The 23,568-nt window shown below is 41.6% G+C and overlaps 1 protein-coding gene across 4 annotated transcripts in view; it reads right to left on the bottom strand.

Moving 5' to 3' along the window:
- LOC122808766 (dnaJ homolog subfamily A member 1-like) overlaps positions 1-23,568 on the bottom strand; it is a 206,852-nt gene that overhangs the window by 77,271 nt on the left and 106,013 nt on the right. For all 4 annotated transcript variants that reach the window (XM_044079793.1, XM_044079792.1, XM_044079795.1 and 1 more), the window contains 2 exons: positions 10,688-10,915; positions 2,045-2,275 (listed from right to left, as the gene is read on the bottom strand). In XM_044079793.1, coding sequence (XP_043935728.1) covers positions 2,045-2,275; positions 10,688-10,915 — 459 coding nt within the window. The remainder of the gene's footprint in view (positions 1-2,044; positions 2,276-10,687; positions 10,916-23,568) is intronic.

Below are 23,568 nucleotides of genomic sequence, written 5' to 3'. Positions count from 1 at the left end.
GCACCTGAGCCACTAATCTAACTCAAAACGGTCTGGTCACAGTGGGCTCTCTACACCAACAAGGCTGAGTTGGTGGGTGAAAAAGTTGCTGGACTAAATCCATGATTATCTCTTGGGGCCATACAGTTAGCATCCTTAGAATAGTCAGGTGCTTCACCATCCATGTCCTCAATCTGAAGATCGAACATATATTTTATCTCGTAGAATTTATAACAAAGTACCATTACAGCTGAAGTAAAAAAGCCTTCAAGAAAAATCAGTTTATATCAGCAAATGCAGAAAACCAACTACCATTACTTCTGCAAACAGTACTGCACACAACTCCATTTAGCTTGTTAGGGGCTTGCAGTTTTGAGTGCAGGTCTAGGGATACACTCTCAAAGGTAGCCTATAGATTCTGGGACAGAGGGCACAGCTACTGGGTGAGGCTCAGTAATAGAGCTTTATAAAAATTCTGGACACTAAAATCTCCTTCGATCCTCAATGTCACCTCAATACTTTTGGAGAGCTCTTCTAGAGAGTCTGACGAGACCCTCCTACCCATACCAGAGAGAGAACTTACAGAAATCTGCCAACACATAGCCCATGGACTAGAAAGTCTGTATAAATACAAAGTGCAGACCACATAAGAGGAATCTGGAGGAGGGGGATTCCCATTTACTTTTATGGGGGTGGAGCTACTGCTTTGGATGGATTGTGCCATGTACCCACAAATTCCTCAAACTAAGAGTAAAAGCAACCAGAAGGGTTAAAAAAAAAAAAAAAAAAAAGGCAGAATTTAGTAGGATGGTCACATGACCCTTGAAATGTTGGCCCTTAACATTTGGCTGTTCTTTGCAGATTTGTTACTGTTTTTTGTTTTCCAGAAGAGGACAAGGTAATGTAGTTGATTATTAATGGGCAAAATACACACTCCCAGTTTTTTCCCCTGCAGGGGCATTGCAGGCATCACAACACACCCAAATGAGCAACACACATTCTGAATGCATTTCAATTTCCACACAGGACTTCATTTTTTTTTTTAAAAACTGTCTTGCAGTTCTCTGAAGATGCCAGACAAAGTGAAACTGGTGCTAGCTGCTGCCATCCCTTTCAATATGCTGGGCTGAAGTCCTGACAAGGCGAGACTCCGACTACATACAGGAAAGCTTGAGAAGGGAGGCCAGACTAGTATACACATACACGTGCTATTAATTAAGGATAAAGAATCCAATCCATACTATGATCATCTCTTCTCTGACCGGGTTGACTGGGGAAGGTGTAATATTTCAACACTACTGGAAGCATGGACAACCCAGACTATTTGACTAATGGATAGTGATGGACTGTTACGGCCAGACAAATCTTGTGAGGATACAAGAGTTGCAGCTAGATGTTGTGCTTAAGAGTACACTGATAAAAAGCTTACATGGACAGTGAGCTCAACAAAAGCAAACAGTCTGGCAAGCAGAGTGGATTCTCTCTTCAATGTCTTTTTTCACCCACCTTTAGTAAAGTGAAGTTACTTCTCAAAATAAACCAAATGAGCTCACAGCGTGACTTAAAATGAATCCAAATACCAATCAGGTTACCAGCCTGGTACCAAGTACCCCAGAAACTATCACTGTCCAGACCACCCCACTGCCACCTAGAATCTTCAGCCATTCATACCCACTGAAGCAGCCTACAGCACTCAAGCATGTGACTGCCTACAATCAACAAAAATCTGCCCATGGTGTCATTATTCCAACTAGCTCCTGTACACAGGCAGCGCACAACACTGAGCTAGGCAATAATCAAGGGGGCAGAGAGCTAAGGCAACCAACTAGCAAGTGAGGGGTTGACAGGATTTCTGAAGTTAATTTACTCTTATTAAAAAGGGCTCTGGAGCTTCAAAAGTAGGAAAGGCATAGAACAAAGCAGATGCAACTAATAGACCAGATTGTGGCCCTTAACTTTGTACACCAGTCTGCAAAACACACAAAGGAAACAGAATCTATAATTTGACATTCACGTCAAGGCCATTACCAAGTTATTTTAAGGCAACATGGTGCTACAGACTAACCTGGACTTGACATGACCAACAGGGTCCTGCCATCAAGTGTTGAGACAGTTTGTCGACACCCACAAAGAGCATCAACCAAGTCAATCTCCATTTTCATTAACAAGTCATTTCCATTCCGCTGAAAGAAAGGATGCTCCTTCTGATCCAAAACAATCACTATGTCACCAGGATCTATCCCTGGCGCCTGGTCTCCTTCTCCATAAAATGTTATTTTCTGACCGTCCTTCATTCCTAGGAAAATAAATGTGCAAAATTTAAGCTTAAAATTCTGAATTCCAACTCAAGTTACAAACCAGCAATATATATCTTTTAAAAGTTTAAACGCATAGCAAACCAAGAAAAAGAACTGGGGCTACATTAAGGCTAAAAGAGCAGCAAATGTACTTGCCATAAACTGTGGGCGTCATCCCTAGTGCTCAATTTTCAACTTGCTTGGAAACCAGCTCTGCCTCAGCTTACCATGTGATGAAAACCTGAGCCACTGTGATTCCGGTCAACCTGGAAGGCTAGGACCAGCGACACTTGAGATAAAAATCCTCAGAGAAATGCCAACTAAAAAAGCAAGGACTCCCAAGACAGAAAACAGAATATATCCCTCTATCTTTGGTTCATTGAAGTTACCTGCACTCGACACCTAGATTTAAAAAGGGGCAAATTGAGAAGCTACATTTCTCTCAGAGGATAGATCACCACATAACAGACAGGCTTCATCCCAAGTAGCAAAGTATGCAGTCAGGCTAGCCAAAGTTTCAAGTTTTACACAGTTTGAATCAGTCATGGTCCACTCTTACACCAAATTCTTAAAAAGTACCAGAAATAGCTTTTATAACAGAAGCCCAAAGATTACAGCTCATCTGAAACCAGACAGAAAAATTACTGCTGCTAACTATGAGAAACCATTTGTCAAGGCATACCTCTCAACCTCCTAGCAGAGGAAATTCTGAACAAAGACCAAATTAAAGAAACAAAGGCCAAAAAAGAACAATTTAGGACAATTGCTAAATATATGACTCTTGCATTAGCATGCCTTTTCTAAGGGTATGAACTGTGAAATTCAGATGTCCTATTTACTGACTGAATGTCAGTCTGCCAGAAAAATGCAAACCTTGAGGAACTAAACCAAAATGATGCAAAGACAGCCAAGAGGTATGGTCAAAGAAATATCTTTTCTTTTAAGCTTTAGGATGAGCTTAAGGGAAAAAAATGTTTGGGGGGGGGGGGGGGGTTAAGAAACCGCTTGATCACAGACATCCAGAAAAGCTCTGGAACTCAAAATGAAAAGGGCAGACATCTGCCACACAAGGAATTGTGTTTCCTACAGTAAACAGCTCAAACTGTCAAATCACAAATGACTTGAATATAAACTGCAAAGTGGAAAGAAGTTCATAGAAAGCAAAAAAAAAAAAAAAAAATCAAAGGTTCAACATTTTTTTTTTTAAGCAGATGGCATAACCAATGCACTAATACTGATGAAAACAGCAGCGTTACTCAAGCATTAATGTCTGGTACTTTGGGGTTTTGAAATTCAATACCATTATCACAAATCAAGTTACTAGTAGATAACATGGCAATCTCCACAGATGGTAGACAATTTGGCAAGTGTGATCCTTACATCAGAAAGGCACACTTTAATCAAATCGGACATGATGCAGTTTACCTCGCTCTTCATTCCAAGTAAAATCCCTGCACATCTCAGACAGCTAGTTATTGAATGCCATGTTACATCTGTAACCTTTGAACAAGCCACATGAAACTAGCTTATATACAATTTTAAAACAGACATCACAGGGATGGTGAATGACCTATTGAGAAAATTTATCCTTATGGTTACACCTATATTGGATGTTCAGGTAGCTGGATGTTCTCCAAGCATGGCTCAACCCATCTGATGTGTGCCCTGTGAAAAGGAACAACTCTAGGAAAAGAACTGGATTTGCAAACTACTTCAATAGCTGGGTAAAGGCAATACCTTCTGTATGGGTGCACATTAAGTACAGGTTATACTTGGCTTCCTCAAGTAGCCTTGTGAGCAGATCCTTCACTACATACCAGTATGTTTCTGGCCATCAAGTATACATTTTCTGTGTTCTACTGATTAAACATTTTTCCCGCAACTTTATGGTTACTAAGCTTTCTTCACTGTGTGTTTGTCTTGCTTTTAGTGTGTAAAGCGACACACACCTATTTTTATGATATACTTGCAAGTATTTACTTTCTGCAAAGGCAGAATAGGCATTCAGGAGAGTAAATCTCATAAGGTTCTACTGCTTGTTGTGCTCAATATCACTACCAGGTACACATTTCTGCAGGACAGAGCCAACATCTACTAAACAGCAGAAATGCCCAAGTTGGGAACAGAACATGAGTTGGTAATTCCTTCATCTGAGGAAAAAGCCTAAACCAAATAAGGAAGTGTACGTGTACATCTACAGCCAGATATGCACAACCACAAACTTAAAAAAAAAAAAAAAAGGCACAGGATAGCCACAACGCTCCATCTGTGTGGTCTATCTATTCTTTCCTCACGAATGGGGTTTGGATACGATCAGACACTGCCGATGCTACAGCTCGCAGTAACCAGATTCAGCTTTTCCCTTACCTGCAATGCACCCTGCCAAACACTGCAGATTTCCTGCTATATAGTGTAAACGGATACTAGTGTAAACGGATACTAGTTCCCATATTTGTCTATTCCAAGTCACAAACATGTAAACATACCCATTCAGAGACCGTGCAACTGCGGATTCTTCCAGAAATCATGGATAGGGGTAGGTGAGGAAGGAAACACATATGGAGCATTATGGTACATATGCAAATTTTTTCTATATGTTGTCAATAGTCATTCTAGCCTCATGAATGGGCAGTGTCCCTAACTACTTGAATCCAGTGCGGACTCAGGGTGGCTATTCCCGAACACCACAAAACCAAATGGTGCCTTACCACTGCAGACCAGATCCAATTTGAATTGAGTAATAAGGGTATGAGGAGTACACAAGTTGCTGCTGCACAAATGTCACCCATAGACATCCTAGATTGGAAAACTGTGGAAGTAGCCACAGATCTAGTGGAGTGCGCTTTCAAAGAACGTGTAAACAGAAACACCTTATTGATTATAGACAAAAGAAATGCAATTTGTTAATCATTGCTAGATAAATTTTAGAAACAGATTTTAACAATTTTGGTCCAAAAAAGGAGTCTGCTTTCCTGTTTTTTTTTTCCTGTTCTATGCAAACAAATGCAACCGTCTATGAACATCCAGTAAATGTAAAATGTATTCTTTGTTGGTAATTTTAGGGAAAAAAACCTATACCCACAGCAACAAGGTCTTCCATCTTTCTCACACCTGGACAGCATTTCTCTTTATGACCAAAAAGGGCTATTCCATCAAAGGGAGCATTGACGGAATTAGACTTTAATAACTCTGCATAAAATCACGCAAACACATCCAGGCATGGCTCCTCATGGAAACTCCTGAACCCGTAGCTCGAGGTGCCTTCCACTATCTTGAAAATTAACCTCATGGAACTATTAGCAATAAGTCTGTAGGGTTGTCAACTGACAAGTTACGGAATCCTTAACCTCTGTAGATATGGTTCCAGAGAATATTTGATACTCTTTGGTCAAATCTCTTTGAAGTCAAAATGTGCCAGACAGTTCAGCGACTAATGCAAAGTCGCTGAAGGATGCTCCCGTGGCGAGAGTAGTTGAGGCTCCAGAAGCTGGGGCATATTGGAATGGGTAGGATCCAAGTGGGATCCCAGAGGAGGAAACCACGACTAAACAGTCAAGTGTCAAAGCGCCAAGGAACAGACAACTCTGGAAACTTTGGACCCAAATGCTGCAACCCAGACCTGGCCGGCAGGCTTTGGCTCTGAGAGCTCTTTATCCAAAAAGATAAGTAGCCTCAGAGAAGATGCCAGATATGAATGACTGGGATCCTGAAACTAAGACTGCAGAGGGAGTTAGGGGAGGAACATGCAGGAGTGGTGGGGAGGAACATGCAGGAGTGGTGTGGTGGAAAATTGGACTACCAAACCCAGACCGGTAGCTGCCGAATGAAGATCAGTCTGCCCCTAAACTGAGAGATGCTTACTCACCACTCTCCACATCTTGTGCGAGACTTTTAGAAAATGGTATCCCCACTAATCACATTAACAATGTACTAAGCACGCAGTCGTGAGGGGCTTGGGCACCCTGGTTGATAGCAACCTGACTTTTGATCACAAAGTTGCCTCTACTGTATGGAAGGTTTTCTACAAGGCCCACCTCATAAGTAAGGTTATTTCACCCAAGAACAAGGTCATAACATCTCTGTACTCCTCCCTTATCAGACCCATTATGGAGTACAATGCCCCCTTCGACATGTATCTTGCCAAACACATGCAGCAGCCGTAGAGGCCAGAGGTTCTTGACCAGGAAAATCCAGGGTCTCCAACACCTATCTTATACAGATAGGCTAAAAACCCTCTCCCTCTACTCAGTCTCAGACTGCTCAGAGGTGACCTGTGTCTGGCATACAAGGCCATCTCTGACAGAGCCTGGATGTAGTTGCTGCATATCTGCAAGTCAAACTCCCATTTGCGCTACCTGCACACAAGGCCTCAACTTAGTCTGACATTAACAGAGCTGGTTAGCAGGATAGATTTGTGCCCCAGAGACTCCATCTGTGGGATTGACTCCCTCTCCATGTTAAGAGGAGCACCTCACTAGCCCTCTACGGAACCTGGCAGACCGAATGGGAAACTGAAAATACACCCCTGGGATCCCCCACCTGTGTCCCTGCTGGACCGGGGGAAACAAGTGCCAACTTTGTGGGAACATGGGTGAAATTCTTGGCTAGGCTTATAAGGTGAGAGGCAGAGAGGTTAAAGCAAGGTTAGCCCCAAAGGCCGACTTGCTACTGATGGATTCAGGGACCACTTGTGTGGACTCTAGATCGATCTGCTCAGTCTGTCCACCAGAATGGACTCCCCCAGGATGTCCGTTGCAATGAGAACTCTGAACAGATTACTCATTCCTAAACCCACATGGCCTCCCTGTACAAGGGGTATGATCAGGTTTCCCCCTTGCTTGTTGATATCATTCCCAGAGGGAGGCAGTCATGAAAGGCTTGCAACAAAAGAACTGCCCCCACCTCCAGGACATATGTGCAATTTGGTCTCGGTTGTAGACCACGTACCTTGGACCAGAGTGGGGGGTCATTGAGGAAGCGTCTGTGGTCACTGTGGCTATAGATGGGGGAAGAGTAAGGTCTGCAGAGAGGTTTCATTTGTAAGCATCCACCACTGTAGATGTCTGCAGATCAAAGCTAGTCTGATAGAGCTGACAATAGATTATATGGAATAAGCCACTGGACTGCTAGGGTCCATTGGAGAACTTGAATGAAAAATCTTATCAACTGTATCAGAAGAATGGCAAATGACATGGATCCTAGGGCCTTCAGAACCAGGCAAGCCACTGAACTTGGGGTATCTAAACAGTTGTACCCATTGCCTCAATGATATTTACTGTGGAGGCAGGGCAGCTATCTGCATGGCTGCGTTCAATGTCCTGTATATGAGGCAAAGGGGCATCTTTGACTTTGCTTGGAAATTGGTGAACTTAGCAATTAAACAATTGTAGCAGAAACTGGATGGCCTAAAGTAATTGATGCCTTGTGGGTGCCGTCAGGAGCCAATAGTCTAAGCATGGAAACACCTGGAATCCTTGCAGTCAAAGGTGGGCTGCAACCACTGCCATACATTTGGTTAACACCTGGGGGATGGTGGCAAGTCCAAAGGGCAGTGTGCTCTGAACTGGTAAGGATTGGCTCAGCCAGAAGCACAGATGTCTCCTGGAGTGCTTGTGTATTTTGATGTTGGAATATGTCCTGAATGTTTACAGACCATCCAATAGTGCTTACTTAGCAGCGATAGACTGGATTGTACCATAATGTGGAACTTTGACTTCTTTAAAAATAAGTTTAGACTGCTTAAATCTAAGATTGACTTCCATCACTCCTTGTCCAACAAAATAAGAGATGGCATAGAAATTTAAGTCGCCCTCTTGTCCTGAATAACTGTAGCCAACAGTATACAATAATGAACCTGCTGCCACAGGGATAGTAACTAGGCATAAAGCTGCCCTGGGCAGGAGATCCCTTCTGTTTTGAATACTTTAACAGTTTAATATAACAGGACAACTTTAGTATTCACTGGTTCTGTACTTGTACCAAACTACAGAAAGTTCTGAAGCCATGTGTAGATGCAGCTGTACTATTTATTTTGCAAGTAAAATGGGGAGGGGGACAGGCCTGATTTTCACTTCTGATTTCTAATTGGTGTGCCCCCATGGTGGACATAACTTAAGGGCATGAGAGAATCCAGACAGTTTGATTCCTGTACTAGCAAAGTCCAACTACCCCTTCAATGAAATCGGAGCACAGACCCTCTCAAACCAGAAAACCACTAACTGTGCAGCATCCCTCCACAAAGCTTGTGCATCTCATCCACCAAGTCTCATCCACCATGTCTGCCACTTTTTGCTGATGTTGAACTGACATGGGCTGTATTCCCAGAGACAAATATAAGGACTCACAAGAGTGTCCACTGAAAGGTGAGATCAGGGCCTAGTTACTAAGCATTACAAGTTGGATATTGTTTCTAGGGCCAGAATGGGTTTTGCTGAAAATTGTTGTGGGTCTGTTGAGGGCTCTACTCAGCCTTCCACCTCCCATTCTGCTTTTTTACTCTTCTGTTTTGGATACTGCAACAGTGATGTAGGACAGTACAACTGTACTACCAAACAGAAGGATGTCTCTTCACTGCTGCAGTATTCACCATCTCCCTCCAAACCTGCTCTTGCTTATTCTGGGTTTTAAAATTCCATTCTTGCCAAGAGTTCCCCCTTTTTCTTCCGCATTTTCCCTTGTGGACGTACATGGACTCCTTTTGGCCCCACGGAGACTATTCTCTTCTGGGGCAATTCAGTTCTGGGTATTTCGATCTGTACGTCCATTTTTATGTCCTACGTTCTGTGCTGGGAGCATAATGTGACATGGCACATACATAAATCATTGGGCTTTTGCACACTAGCCGAGTGTCAGGCTGTCGAAGCCAGGAGATCCCTTCCGTTTCAAATACTGCCAACAGTGATATCGGACTTCAGGTGTTGTCACTGGAGGGCAAACTTGGGGAGAAAAACATCCCAGAGAACCTGAAATGGAAGAAGCAATTAAAAGTCCAGTACAGCACTGGAGGAAAAACCTTCTTTGGATAAGGAGTTTTTGGACTTTGTTGAATCAAAGGAGAACCCATTTAACACTCCCAGCAGACAATGACTCTGGAAGCAAAAAGGTCCAGTCTGCCTTCTGGTCCCCAGAGTATATGCAAAACAGGTTCTTACTAAACATTTGGGCATGAAGACCCTCAAGAAGCTCAGGCAACATCTGCTAATATTATGAAACTACTACATTTGTACGTTTTCCATTCATCCTAGGTGAATACTGGTGATCACCGTGATTAATTGGAAGAGGTTATATCAAGAGTCAAGAATAATCTTGCTCCAAGATAATAGGTCGAGATGTCAGAATGGCACTTCACTAGTTACAGGTTTGAGATTTTCTTCCAAAACTACCTTCTGGCCTCCTAGCCACACAAGAAATTATTTATCGACTTTGCCAACTTGGATCCAACAGTCGAAGCAATTCTCTATTTAAATTTAGAAAACAAAGATGAGCATGAAAGCATATCAAGACCAGGATGATTGTTCCAAGGCCGGACTGCACCAGAAAAGACCATGGGTTTGATTAGTAGTGCTGAAGGGGAAAAGTAAGCAGGGTTTGATTAGTAGTGCTGAAGGGGAAAAGTAAGCAGGATGGCAGTTAACAGCAGATGCTTCATTCATTGGGCTGGGGGAGGGACAGCAGGGCTTACTGAACTGCTAACTCCAGTTGGCAAGCTGTTCAACAGCAATGATGCATTCAAGAACTAGATCATAGGATTAAATCATTTAGAAGGCAAAACATTATGGCCACGCTTTAGAAGTATGCACATTAAATCCCAGACACCATGCGGGACAGGTTAGGCCATGGTAGACCGGACTCGCTTACTAGCTCCTTAGAGGAACAGACTATAGGGCTGGTGCTGCTGCTAGGGAAGAGTGAACCCAGCTCCTGACCCTCAATAGGACAGGGGATGGGGCAACAGGGGCAAGGTAGGACAGCCATTGAGTGGGTTAATACCTGTGCTCCAGAGAATCTTGTCCTGGTTACTCAGTTGATCAATGCAAATTCCAATTTTTGGGGACACATCAGCAAAGCCAGTTCCATGTAAATTCCAATCTATTTGCACTTGATTTTCATAATCCCAAATTACTTGTTTGCCAACTCCACAAAGTCCCTAGAATGTTCAACTTTACCTTGATTATGTGACCTTTACGAAATCTACATTACATGGGTGCACCCCCCTCTTAAGGCCACTAAGATTCAGTGGAATGATCTGACAACAGTTATATGAAGTCCCAGTTGTTTAATTCCCACAACACAACATGAGAAAAATAAATCCATTAGTTTATCCATTCACTACCCCAGGATCTTACAGTTCTCTAATCAAGAGAATCTACTTCATATAAAACTATGTACGTCTGTCAGTATAAACCTCTTACCCTTGTCAATGTGAACTTCCAAGATCTTTTTCACTCTGACAGTCTTCTTTCCACTACAATTCCTACAACGATCACGAGGATGTAGCCACTCTCCCTGGCCTCTGCATTCTGAACAAACAGTCTGGATCTGCTGAATAATTCCAGGTCCTAGCTGCTGGACATGTACTTCCATTCCACTACCGTGGCAATTAGGGCAAAGTCCTATTGCACCTTCCCTACCTCCACGCCCTGTGGAAAGGAAACCAAAAAATTGTTGGTTCAATTCTGAAATAGCATAATTGTAAATGTAATATACAGTACAATATTAAAGAAATTTAACAACCATAGTTTAAGGAATGAAGAGACTAGCTTAAGAATAGACCGTACACAAAGCAAACATCCTGGCTATGCTTGATAACTAAATATTTAAGGGGGTCTTCCTGGTTGCACAAAAGCTATGCAGTAGCACAATTTTGCAATACAGTTCACACCTTTAATCTACAGATATTTCAATCTTTGGATTTCAAACTGCAAAACTGTACATCTTGTAGTCATACAGATATAGTTGGAAATGTGTCAAGGCCTTCAGTGTAGCAGATCTTGCAGGAGGTTTTTGGAGCAATTTAGTCTGAGCAGAATCATAAAATGTATGTAGAGCAGCCTCAATAATCTCCTGGTAGAACCTGACCAAGAAACAGGATGTACTGGCATCACAGGCAGCTCTCCTGTGTCTCTGTTCAGGCAGTGATAGCAAAGGTTTGCCTGAAGTACTGACCACCTGCCAATACAGTGTCACCCTTGAACCGGATTGAAATGTTGATGGCAAAGCTACTTGTACTTCAAATAACTCTACTGGGAAGGGGTAGAGAGATGCAACTAGTCAGCCCCCCCAAAACACTACAAATGATGGAACATTCTAAGAACTGATCCGTTCCTGTAGTAGTCTGTGGCTCAGCACCAGAGATTTGTAAAAGACCACAAACAGCTTCTGATGCAAAGTTACCCATAGATCACCACAAAATATACCCCAAAGCAGAACCTAAGTGAGCTAACTTGAAACAGTTATGTAAGGGTACTCGCCGCAGTTGGGGAAACATGTGCACAGAAGGATGAAGCATCACTTTCAGAAAACAAATGATACGTTGTGGGCAAAGGTCAGTCTTTCTGAAAATCAAAGCAGCCATTCTTCCTAAACGGCAAATGGTTAGCCTCACACAGGCAGTGAATAGGGATTCTGCTTGTTCTTTCATTCTACACCCTCTCCAGTGACCAGCAAGAGTTCTTGTGGAATGTTTTAGGTGGTCAATGCACAGGAGTGCATCTGCACAGTCCAGAGAGAAGGGACACCAAGCAAAATGGTAAAAAGGCCATCACCAGCATTCTTAAAGTGAAAGTGTGAAAACCTGTTTAAAAAAACTAAAGGACAAATAAACTATGGAATCTCTTCCAAGTGAGCCACCATCCATTTGCAGAAGTCATCCCTAAAACTTTAAACCTACTGGAAGCTTCCTTCAGGACTGAAGGCACATAGATCTTTAACCTTCATTAATCGGGTATTCATTCAACCAGTAAAACCATCTTTCCTAGACTTCCACTCAAGACAGAGCTTGGGTTAAGAACTGCCTGGTCTCTTGCTCCACTGACAAGAGGTGACCAAATCAAGACCAAATCAGATTTGAGAAAGACTTTTTATTCCTTGTAATGACCAAGACCAAATCAGATTTGAGAAAGACTTTTTATTCCTTGTAATGACCAAAAGAAAAACGTGTCCCATTAATACAACTGTTGGGGGAATCAAAGCACAACTTCTCCACAAGAATAAGACCAACTCTGCCACACTCTAGAAGCATCCACATTTGTGGAAAGAACCTTTTAAACCAAGCCATGGAGTCTTCAGTGAATTTAACAAAATGGCCAACTAAAGAAAAAAATATTGAGACAAGCAAGCATACTTAATTTTCCTTGGAGATTATTTCTCATTTTAAATTAAATGTGGAACCACACAGAAGGCAACATAACTTTTTCCCGGTTATCTTACTCACAACAATGCTAACTTTTCAAACACTACTCATTACTTAACTAGTTCCAATAGGTTTAAGACTATGTACCTGCAAATATTGTCCACTACAATCTTTTCATACACATCCCTGAAACAGTAAAGAATTACTTCCATTTCATATGGAATTTTTCTTGCACATACCTTTCCCTTTAACCTAATGTAATACAGCACTTCTTTAGAAATAAATGCTTGTTATATTTAGGCATTTTAAAAAGTCTTTTAAATTACACACATCTATTTTACTCATTTTATAATAGATGTTTTCTTTGATTTTACCATTTTATATTTTTAACATCAGTGAGTGACTACTCACTTTTTTGGTGGTTTTGACTTATGACAAGCTCTAGCTTCTAAAAGCTTCAGGTAGCTTCCATACGCACGAGGAGCAACTTAAGTCTTCCATGAAGTAGGTGTGACCTTTGAACCTGTTTCTCTTCAATGAACTCTAACAGCCAACTGGATTCAAGAATGGTTTGAATCGTATTTTCATTTAACTATTTAAACTAAACATCTTGTATTTATATTAAGCAGGGGGGAAAACAAGTATGTGAAGCCAAGTCAACCCATTTCATTTAGTTTAGCTAAAGAATTCGGCTTTGTATTGTAGTACCTTGCACCCAGAAACCAGCATAGAAAGACCAATGACTAACAGGTAAGCAGATTACCGTGTGACATAATGCATACATTGGCTGTACCTCTTGTGCATTGATACTACTGAACATCACTCTATATGCACAAAGGTAACTCCCAACAAAATATCTTTTGAAACTGGGAATACTACGCAGTTCCATAAAGCTATGCCAAAGCTATCTTGTACGCTAATCTTTTGGGGGGCAAGGCAACTGGACCGTTATTTGTAGACCTTGTCATTTGCCATAATTAATTAACTGTAAGGAGGTAATAAGCTTCCCATTTAGATAAGTGATTGATCGAAGGCAGTGAATAGAAACATGATAGTGAGTTAGATCAACTAGCTATAAACATTTACAGAAATGAAAGAATGAATCAGAAACCAGCTGTTACTACACAACCCCTTATGACATGGGCTCGGTATGCCTACAGACACTCTTCACTGGCTGTGAATGTGGGTTTATGGCATTGTGAAACTTGCTCCTGGGGTTCTAGACCAGCACTGATCCACAAATAAAGGCACAGATACAAGCCACCAACTCCCTTAACCCTGTCACTCCAGCAGAAATATAAAAAAGAAAAGGAACTACCTCGCAAAAATGCAGTTAAGTTTATAGAAGTCAGTTGGAAGTACTGTTTCTAAGCTTATATGAACATGCAGGGATATTGAAGACTGTACGATCATTGCATCAAAAAGCCCTCGGCGTTATGTTTTCAAAACATATATAAAAACGTACTTTATTCTATTTAACCTTTTTAAGTGTTTTATGTCAATAACTGCAAAATGAGGCAGTGTATTCATATAGTTTGTCTTTTCTATTCCATTTGTTTTTGTTAATTTGTTTGTAAAATATGCAATTGTGAGCTATGTTAAGTCTTTGGAAGCACTCCTAGAGTTATGTTCGCTTTCATATTGTCATGTGTGAGCTTGTTCTACTCTTGTAGAACTGAGACTACCCCCCAGACTGCAGATTTTGAAAACAAGCGTTCTAATAACTAGTTAGTCTTGGCCACTTAAAGTAAACAAACTGAAAATATTTTCTGCTACTTTTCAATACAATGTCCATCTCATTTGTTTACAGAATGGCTTCTGTTCATAAGCCAGACACTACCTGAATTTTCGGTAACTGCGTTTACGTGTAATGTCGTTGGATTAGGCTGCTGAACTGTTGAAATTGGAGCTTGTTTGGGAACATGAAAATGTATCTCCCAAGTGTGCCTCCCCATACCTCTCAACTGTCCAACTTTTTGCCTCGTATATTTCGCCTGTTCATCATAAATTAGTGTTTTTTTTGGCAAATCATTGAGGATTAAAGTCATTACATAATGACAAACATTTGAGTTTCATTTAATTCAGTCCCTTGACATTATGATTGGGTCTGTCCAAGTAATATTCCTCATTTTGAGTCCATTTTGGCAGTTCTACATTGAAAGATTCTAAAACATATTAATTTCAGTGATAGCCATGGTAAATAAATTATATTCCATCAAAAGACCGTTTTCCCAGCTATAAAGTAACTCACGTTAAACTATTCTGTGATGGTTTGTAAGGTTTTTCATGGGTATGTACCACTCTGTAGACCATGGCAAGCCTAGCCAAAAAAACTACTCATAGGTTTCCTCTAGCCACATAGAGGGAAGACTAGAGATTCTCTCCCAGTCTGTCTAGGGTTCACCTTGAAAGTGGTATGGATGCCACTCTGCTCGACATGTAATGGAAGCTGGTTACAGAGTCGTGGGATACGAATATATCATGCCATGTCTTAGCTTATGTGAATATGTGGGAATACTGAAGATTATACAATTGTTGCACTGCACAACAGATTAATATTCATGCAGGCACACACATGAAAATGTAGTAGTTTAAACATGAAATCTCGGGGGCAGGCATGGTTTGGATAGGACTTGTTGCTGCACATCCTGCAGGATGCTTCACTAATACAAAGCCAAGAATACTGGTATGTCCTACAAAAGTTTAAGGATCAATGTATATACAGTACTGTGAAGATGTTTCTAATATATAGTTTCCCTTCGGCTTGCTGTTATTCTGCAGTGGCTAAGTATTGCCACTAGATGTCATGAGAGTTAGTGGCTTCTATGAGGAGCACAGCGAGCCTGGATTCAGATTATCCACACACAAGGTTGCTAAAATGCATAGCATTATTGTTTTTAAATGTATGAGTTTTCGTATCGTCCACAACAGCTTCAAATATGGTATTTAAAATAAACCAAAAAAAAACTCTTCCAATTTTACTTAAAGTAGCAGTCCCAATTAAATGACAGCTTTTAATATTCTATCCTTAAATGTCAATGGGTTGAACAACCCTACGAAAAGGAGTAATGTTAAATATTTAACTTTATACATAAAACTGATTTTGTGTTTATACAGGAATCTCACCTGTTAGAGGACCTAAGCAAACCAACAGTCAATGGTAAGATGTTAATTTCACATAAATATAAAAGGTGTCAATCTTATGCAAAAAAATCAGTAAGAATACCAGAAACAGTAAACTTGTCTTCAAGCAGTGATGGTATGCTTGCTTTGGCTGCACTACAACTGAATAAAATGGATATATACTCATTAATACCTACTGGATTCCTGGTATGGGTACAAAAAAACTGAACACACATTTGGACATTACATCATGGTCTAAAAGTAAAATACTATTAGCAGGTGATAACTGTACCTTGTCCCCACTGATACAAGCTCTAAGCCCTTCAAGATATCCAATAGCTAGGCACCTGAACAATTATACAAGACAGGAACAGATTTTATGAAAGTAGTCTTCTTGAAACATTTTCAATCCGGCACGCAGACTAACGTCTTAGCAACTAGTTCCTTACTATCCAAAATAGATCATGCCCTATACCCGACCATAATGCTATCACCTTCAATCTAACAATTCGCACCGATTTATTACATTTTTGCCAAAAAGATTACCTGCTTATTTAGTAAAGAATGGTTTCTAAATTAAATAAAAGGTTACATGGATTTCAATATGAAATTGCAGATATGATGCAACACTTTAAAGGTGGTCTTATATGGCAAAGTTAAACGTTAAACAAAAACAGGATAAAAACTAGTACACATACAAAATGAAACTTGCCAAGATATCATGCAACACAATCTCTAAATCCAGGAAAAAAAAAAAAAAAAAAAAAAAATCAGATTACAATCTTGACTCTCAGACACTGCCCTTATGGAAAACTAGGTATGGAGGATGGAGCCATTAATGCCTGGATCTCAGAAACCCTTCTGGCAGAGGTAATAGCTACAGTAGTACTGTTTTAAGTACAAGAGGTAATAGCTACAGTAGTACTGTTTTAAGTACAAAACTTTAGAGAAGCAGAGGCAGAGTCAACTTCTCCAGGACAAAATTAAGATCCCAAGGAAGAGAGACTGGTTTCCTGGGAGGATTCATGTGTAGGACGTCTTAAGAAAAGCTTAACCTCCAGCCTGGAAACCAATGGAGGAGAAAAGGGCATGCAAGCAGACAAGGCAGAACAGTGGACCTTAACAGAATAAGACCACGGTTATTTAACTCGCACAGGAAAGACACCAAAGGAATACCTGCCAAAATCTGGTCTTTCCTTTTTGGCACCAAACAGAAATCTTGTCCACTGACTTAAGACTTCCTAGTATTGGGCTTCCTGGCCTCTTGCAAAACCTGAAGGACATCCTTGGAAAAATAAGTGCCCAAAAGGAAAAAAGTTGATCATAAGTGAAGAGATAACAGCTGTGGGTGAATTAAGAGATCCCCTGTCCTGAGTGACTAGATCCATCCAGTGAGGTAACGTGTAGTGATGGCCCTTGGCTAAATGCAGAAGATTGAACTAAAGCTGTCTTGGCCAAGAGTCTAGATTTTTGGTTTCTCCTGTTGAATTTTCAGCAAGACTTTCTGAATTAAAGGAAAGGGGGGGAGATTCATAAAGAAACATTCCCTTCTACGAGAACGATAGGGTGTCCATCTTCCAAGTCTGAGGGTGAGGGACCCTGGCACAGAAAAAAAGAGGAAGCAGTCTGTTCTGAGGGAACAGAAACAGATCCATTTATGAAGTACTCCACTGGTGACCTAGACAGAGGAATACAGCCCTGTGAAGCATCTACTCGTGGGATTGTTTCATTGATCTGCTGAATGCATCTGCCAGAGAGTCCTGAGCTGAAGTAAGGTACACTGCACGCACAGAGTACTGAACAGCTAACTCCCATGCCTTTTTGGCTAAGCAACAAGATGAGATTTTGTGCCCCCCTGCTTATGTACCAAAAGCATGTAGTGTTGTGAGGATCTTGAAGGATCCTGGAAGGAACATAGGGTGAAAGGTCTGCAAGGCTAGAATCAGCACCCTCATTTTCCTGATATTCTTACAGGGGGACCAAAGCCCCTGAACTTTTGTGAAGCAAAGGGTGCTCGCCATCTTAAGTCTAAGCATTTGTAAAAAGTTTCTGTACTGGCTGAGGAATCTGAAGGGATAACCAAGATTCAGACCAAGCTGCTGCATCCACCAACCTAGTTATGCTTTCAAAATGGGCAAGAGGAATGGCAGTCTCTAAGGGATGAGCACACTGGGCACAGACTGTTTTCAGAAACCACTGGAACTTCATGTGAGGCTTTGGAAAAGGCAACATGGAAATTGTAGAAGCCATGAACCCAAGAAGTCTCAGGAACTCCCTAGCAGTGGAGGAGGAAAGAAAAGAGATTCCATAAAGCTATGAGAGATATTTCTTCCTTCAGCGAAAGCTCCAAGTCCGTCCTGAACCTGCACCCCAGAAAAATGAGATCCTGGCTGGGTGATGGAGCAGATTTTGAAGTTTGTGAACCCCAAGCCTTGCAGAAATGGAAGTCTTGAAGCAGAAGCCCTGAACTACTGACCAGAAAAAGCAGGTTGTTCAGGTAAGGGTAAAGTTGAAGGCACTCTAGTCTTTGGAAAGCAATGGCTGGGGCTAAGCACTCCAAGACCCTTGGGAGCAGTGAAAAGGCCAAAAGGCAAGGCAAAGAAAGTACAGTTGACCACACTTGCCATAAATGTAGATATTAGGAGTGTATTCACTGTTGCAGTCATCACCTGTTGGTTATCCCCGATGTGGTAGCCCATATTCACTGTTGCAGTCATCACCTGTTGGTTATCCCCGATGTGGTAGCCCTCGGTCAGCCCACCAGAGTCCAATGTTTTTCTGCATTGGCTGCTGTCGCTTGCTTTCAGACGTCAGGTCATCAGTACTATAAAGGAAGGCAGTCAATGGCATTATATTACCTTATTTACTTGGGCCTCTGACTGGTTAGGGCAAGAAAAGTGGTCCTGGTGGCTAAAACCCACCATTAGAAACTTAGGTCTCCCTGAAGAAAGAAGATAAGGGGGAAGGAGGGTGGGAAGCCAGGACTGCAACAGTGAACATGCTAACATCTGCATTTATGATGTGTACACAACTGCACTATGTTGTGTTTCACTGTTGCAGTACCTGTGTGAGGATTCCCAGAGTGAGGAGAGGGGTGGTAGGATTAATAAAAGACCTAGGAATGGGTCAGCATCTCTTACAGAACTGCAAAAGCAAACCCTGCCCCAGCCTTGGAAAACCGAGGTAGGTGATGATGCTTGGTAAAGGTATGGACAAAAGTCCAGGTGGCAGATTCCAGGATGTCCCTGGTGGGAACTCCTCCGAGGAATGCTGTGGAATGGAGGCTGCCCTAGTGGAATGGGTTCTAAAACTGGGGGGGGGGGTCCCCATGCAATCTGTAGCAGGAATGATTAGAGTGCAATATCCATTTGGAAATGGTTTGTTTGGAAATGGGCTTCCCATCTGCCCCAGAGGCAAAGCTGACAAGTAGTTGCAGCAAAAACAACCACAGAGGTTCCAAACACGGCAAATGCTTTGCTTTTTGTTGATAAACTCCGCTTAAAATCAGACCATGCATGTCTCCTAATGCCAGATCCTGACATTAAATGCCCTGCTTGAGGCTTCTAGGGAGTCTTTAGTGTTTAGCCACTTGACCAGTAGAGTGCAGTAAATCTGCAAACTCTTGAATTGGCACAGTCAGGAAAGGTTGAAATCTTTTGTTTTAATAGTGCCAAAGTGTGTTGTTGATATTTTTAACACGTGGAACTGACAGCAGAGTGCTCCGGTGGCCAAGGTCACAGAGGTGTACACTTTTTTACTCAATCTGTCCAGCGCTCTGGAGTCCTTGCCAGAAAGAATGGGATTCTTTGCAGAACTAGCCTTAGCTCCTTTAGGTCCCTATGTAATGACCTCCTGGTCTGCAGCAGGATTTCTGTACAGGTATTTGAGAATCCGGTACACTAATACCAGTCAGGTTTTCTGGGAGCAGGTGGGGGTGCATCAGGAGTTAAGCTAGATTCATGGAAGACATCAACCACCTCTAAGATTGGAGAGATGGCCAAGGGTCTGTGCTGGGGCAGCTCTAGATGGAGGGAAGTCATGAGACTCCCAGTGGAAGTGTTCCGAGGGTGTGAAGGGTTTCCCCAAAGGATCTTTTGGTGGGGAGGCAGAGAGTCCTCTGCATCTGAATCCTCATAAGCAAAGGTAGTTCCACTTCAAAATCTGGATAATCAGACTCCTCAGAATCCTGCTCTGTCAGTACTTCAGGAGAAACATCTTTTCCTTTTAGAAGTTGACCTGACTAACCCTGATAAGGGTGATAAGATCCTCTGCCATTTTAAGCATTTGAGCTTGGGGTGGTGGAGCAGGAGTAAAATGGTGGCTAGAGGTAGTTTTCCTAGGAGTGGCCTTACCTCTAGGCCTAAGAGTATCTCATCGGTCTGAAAGAAACGTAGTCGGAGAAGTCTTGGTCTAGATTCAGTAGTGCAAAAAACCACCTCGGAAGCTGGTGCCTATGTCACAGCTCCGGACCCAACCAAGGCAGAGAACCAAAGGCTCAGATGACTAAAGATTTCTGCGGCATAGCACTTTCAGGTCTCAGTAGAGGCCTGCAAAGGTATCGAATTGGACAGTGAAAGGGCCTCGCTGAATTCCAGAGAACTAACAACCTGCTTAGTGGTAGTCGTCAGAAGGCTTAGCTGTGTGTGGTCTATCTTTATCCCTATTTTTTTGGAATGTCTACAGGTAAGAGCTCTACGACGAATGGCTCATGTTAAGAGGGCACAGAGCCAGCAATAGGGGATGTCGGGGTCTGGGCCTAAACAAGTGACACATTATGAAGTCTCGGTGTGGAATTTGCTTTCCAAAGGAGAGACAATTATTAACTTTTTCAGACATCAATTAGTGCAAGAAAAAAGGATCCCCAACAGGGTACTTAGCTTTAGACGTTTTCAGCTGTAATTCAAACTCTGGTAGCAACAGACCGGCACACTTGCCAACTGTTTCTGGTATGGGCTCCACAGCAAGAAAGACTGATGTAATGGCATTGGCTGCCTTCCTTTATATCACAAACAACCTGAAGTGACACAGCAAGTGACAGCAGCCGACACAGAAAATCACTTGGAATTCGGGCCGACTGAGGGCTACCACAGCAGGGATAAGCCACAGGTGAAGACTGCAACACTGAAAAACGAAGAACATCTGAAAGTGCCAAGGACCCACAGAGAAACATTAAGAACTTCCTGAAGTGAGTGTGAATATGTGGACAAGCATCCTTGAGATCCAGCGAAGCTAAGAATGCTTGAGGAAGAACCAGGGGAGAAGAGACTACAAGGGACAGCATCTTGAAAGACTGCAACCACCAGGAAGGTATTCAACTTTTCCAAGAAAAGATGGTCCTTTGAGACCCAAGGACATCCTGGAGTAAAATCCCCTTCCTTGCTGACTTAAAGGAACAGGTTGAATGGTGCCCTGGAGAGAAAGCAGAGTTAGTAGCTGAAGAAACAGATACAGTTGATCTGAGGGAGGCTGAGGAATCCCCTGGGGGGGGGTTCCAAGTTACTAATCAACCATTTTGAATAATGGATATCCCCCAAGAATCCTCTCCTTCCGGGCTGAGGGAGACAAGTATGACCTGGAAGTTGACACTGGATGTCCAAGAGCCTTGTATGAACTGAAAGAGCTGCTGGGGAGCTGGAGCAGAAGTCAGTTTTAGACTGAGGGGTCTCCTAGCAGATTTCTGTTCCCTAGAACCAGAGGGAGTAGAAGTAGACCTAGAGGGCTTCCTAATGCAGTAAACTTCACCAGAAAAATCAAGCAACCAGCACTCAAGCAACTGGAAAAAAAAATACAGTAGAATTTTAATTTGTTGCACTGAAACATACCTTGGGTATAGAGTTTTCAAAAAGGAAGTCCGGAATAAATTCCCTCTCCCCAAACTGAGAACAAGTCATACCAAACAAATAGTATAGGGTGCAGTATTGGGAGTTAGGCCTATTTTTAATAGCAACTCAAGCAACCAAAAACTAGTCATCAGGAACCCCATGGGTGCTGGTTAACAGAGTTTACTATAAAATAAGTTTTAGCAGGGAAGTTCCTATGAAATTTAGGAAATGGAGAAAATAGCAGGTACTTCAAATCCTGGCGCTCCTTACCTTTTTTCCTTCAGAGTTTTAAAAAGCTCTGCAGCAGCCATACCTAAAAAAAGAGAACTGTCCAAGAGAGCATCAAGTAACGTTACCTTAATATCATCTGGGAGTCTGAAGATGCAGCCAAGACAGTCTCCAAAGAACAGAAGCTGCAGCTATGGAGGAAGTTTCTACAGCATCATAGCTGCATTTAATGGAATGCCTAGTGGCCTGTGAAGATGCGGCAAAGACAGAAAGAGATAACGGAGTCAGGAAGCTGGGACAAGGCCTGGGAGAACAAAGCTAGAGAATACCCAGACATGCGAGTAAGCCTTCTTTCCATCCTTTCTAAAGTTTTACTTTGTCGGAGGGAAGAAATTTTGGGGAAGAACAACAACCTGGAAGGATTTACCTATCAGAGGAGACAAATACGAGTCAACCTTTCTGAATAGCAACAACAAAGTTTTGGAGAATTGTACGCAAGGACATCCCTTTATGGCAGACATTCTAGGAGCCTATTTGTGAAATCCCACATACAGGCAGTAGCTTAAAGCCTTTGCATACAAGCCAGACGTCAAGTAGCTGAATACTACTGTAACACTGAAAAGGACTGTTCACATCTGAAGACAGATAAACCCTAATTAAAATGACATTGCTACCCAAAATTTTACTTGTACAAGCCTTAATACTCCTACCACCTATACAAAACCTAAAGAAAATAAAGCTCCTCCGTTACCTCAAAAGAGCAAGAAATTCACTTTTGGCACACCTCAAGCTGGTAGGGGGGAGTAAAGGGTTTTCAAACTTATCTAAAATGATCAGTGCAGTATTCCTTTGGAATACTACTACTTATACATCATTAGAAATAAATTCATGAAAGCTTACTGTTGATTAAGACATTGCTTGAATCAAACCTTCAAATACATAGAAATATCTTTAATATGGATCTTGAAAATACATATTCAAAGTGAAGCAGAAAACTGCTTTTACAAGCCAAATTTTATTGTTCAAAAGACTGATCAGTTTAAGAGGGGGTGACCTATTATACTGGAATCTTTTTTTTTTTTTTTTTTTTTTTTTTTTTTACAGCTAAACTGCAGACCATCTGACAGTCAGATATACATTACAGAAGTGTAACTGGTTAGACATCCAAACATGCAAGGAATTCATACACAGCAAGCTCATCTTCACTAGAGGCATACAATAAGACTACCCCAAAAATTTAGATTTCATTTCAATTAATGGCACAATTAACACCACCTCAAAAAATTATTTTGGTAAAACGATTTCTTTTTGGAATTACTCTATACACAAGAATTCTCAATAAAGGATAAAAATTCAGTCAGTGATAGGGTCTATATCTTCCCTGTTTTGAAAATACATACAAAGAAAGGTTTGCACAGATGGTCTTCTTACACCACACAGATTAGCAATAACATATAACATACAAGAAAGATGAAGTAAAATTCTGGAGATGTGGACATCTTGGATACACCTTGTTAATTGTGGAAATCTTGGATACACCTTGTTAATTGTAAAGTAAATTTTGGTTAGATTTTAGACATGTTTGTAAAGCTTTATGGAAGGACAACTCTTATTTCTGATTCTTGTATTCTTTTCAATGTTCCTGAAGTCATCACTAAAAACCAAATATTTTTACTGTGATTAATTCTTTCCAGAGAAAGGAAAATTGAAATTGTTACTAAAAATTGGAAATCTCATCTACTCCTGTCAAACTGAATTTGTTCATCTA

The sequence above is a fragment of the Protopterus annectens genome, chromosome 8.part0 (genome assembly GCF_019279795.1).
Source record: "Protopterus annectens isolate FY-2018-M chromosome 8.part0, PAN1.0, whole genome shotgun sequence".
Taxonomy (NCBI): domain Eukaryota; kingdom Metazoa; phylum Chordata; order Ceratodontiformes; family Protopteridae; genus Protopterus; species Protopterus annectens.
The sequence above is the reverse complement of the archived record's forward strand: the minus strand, read 5'-3'. Positions and strand labels throughout refer to the sequence as shown.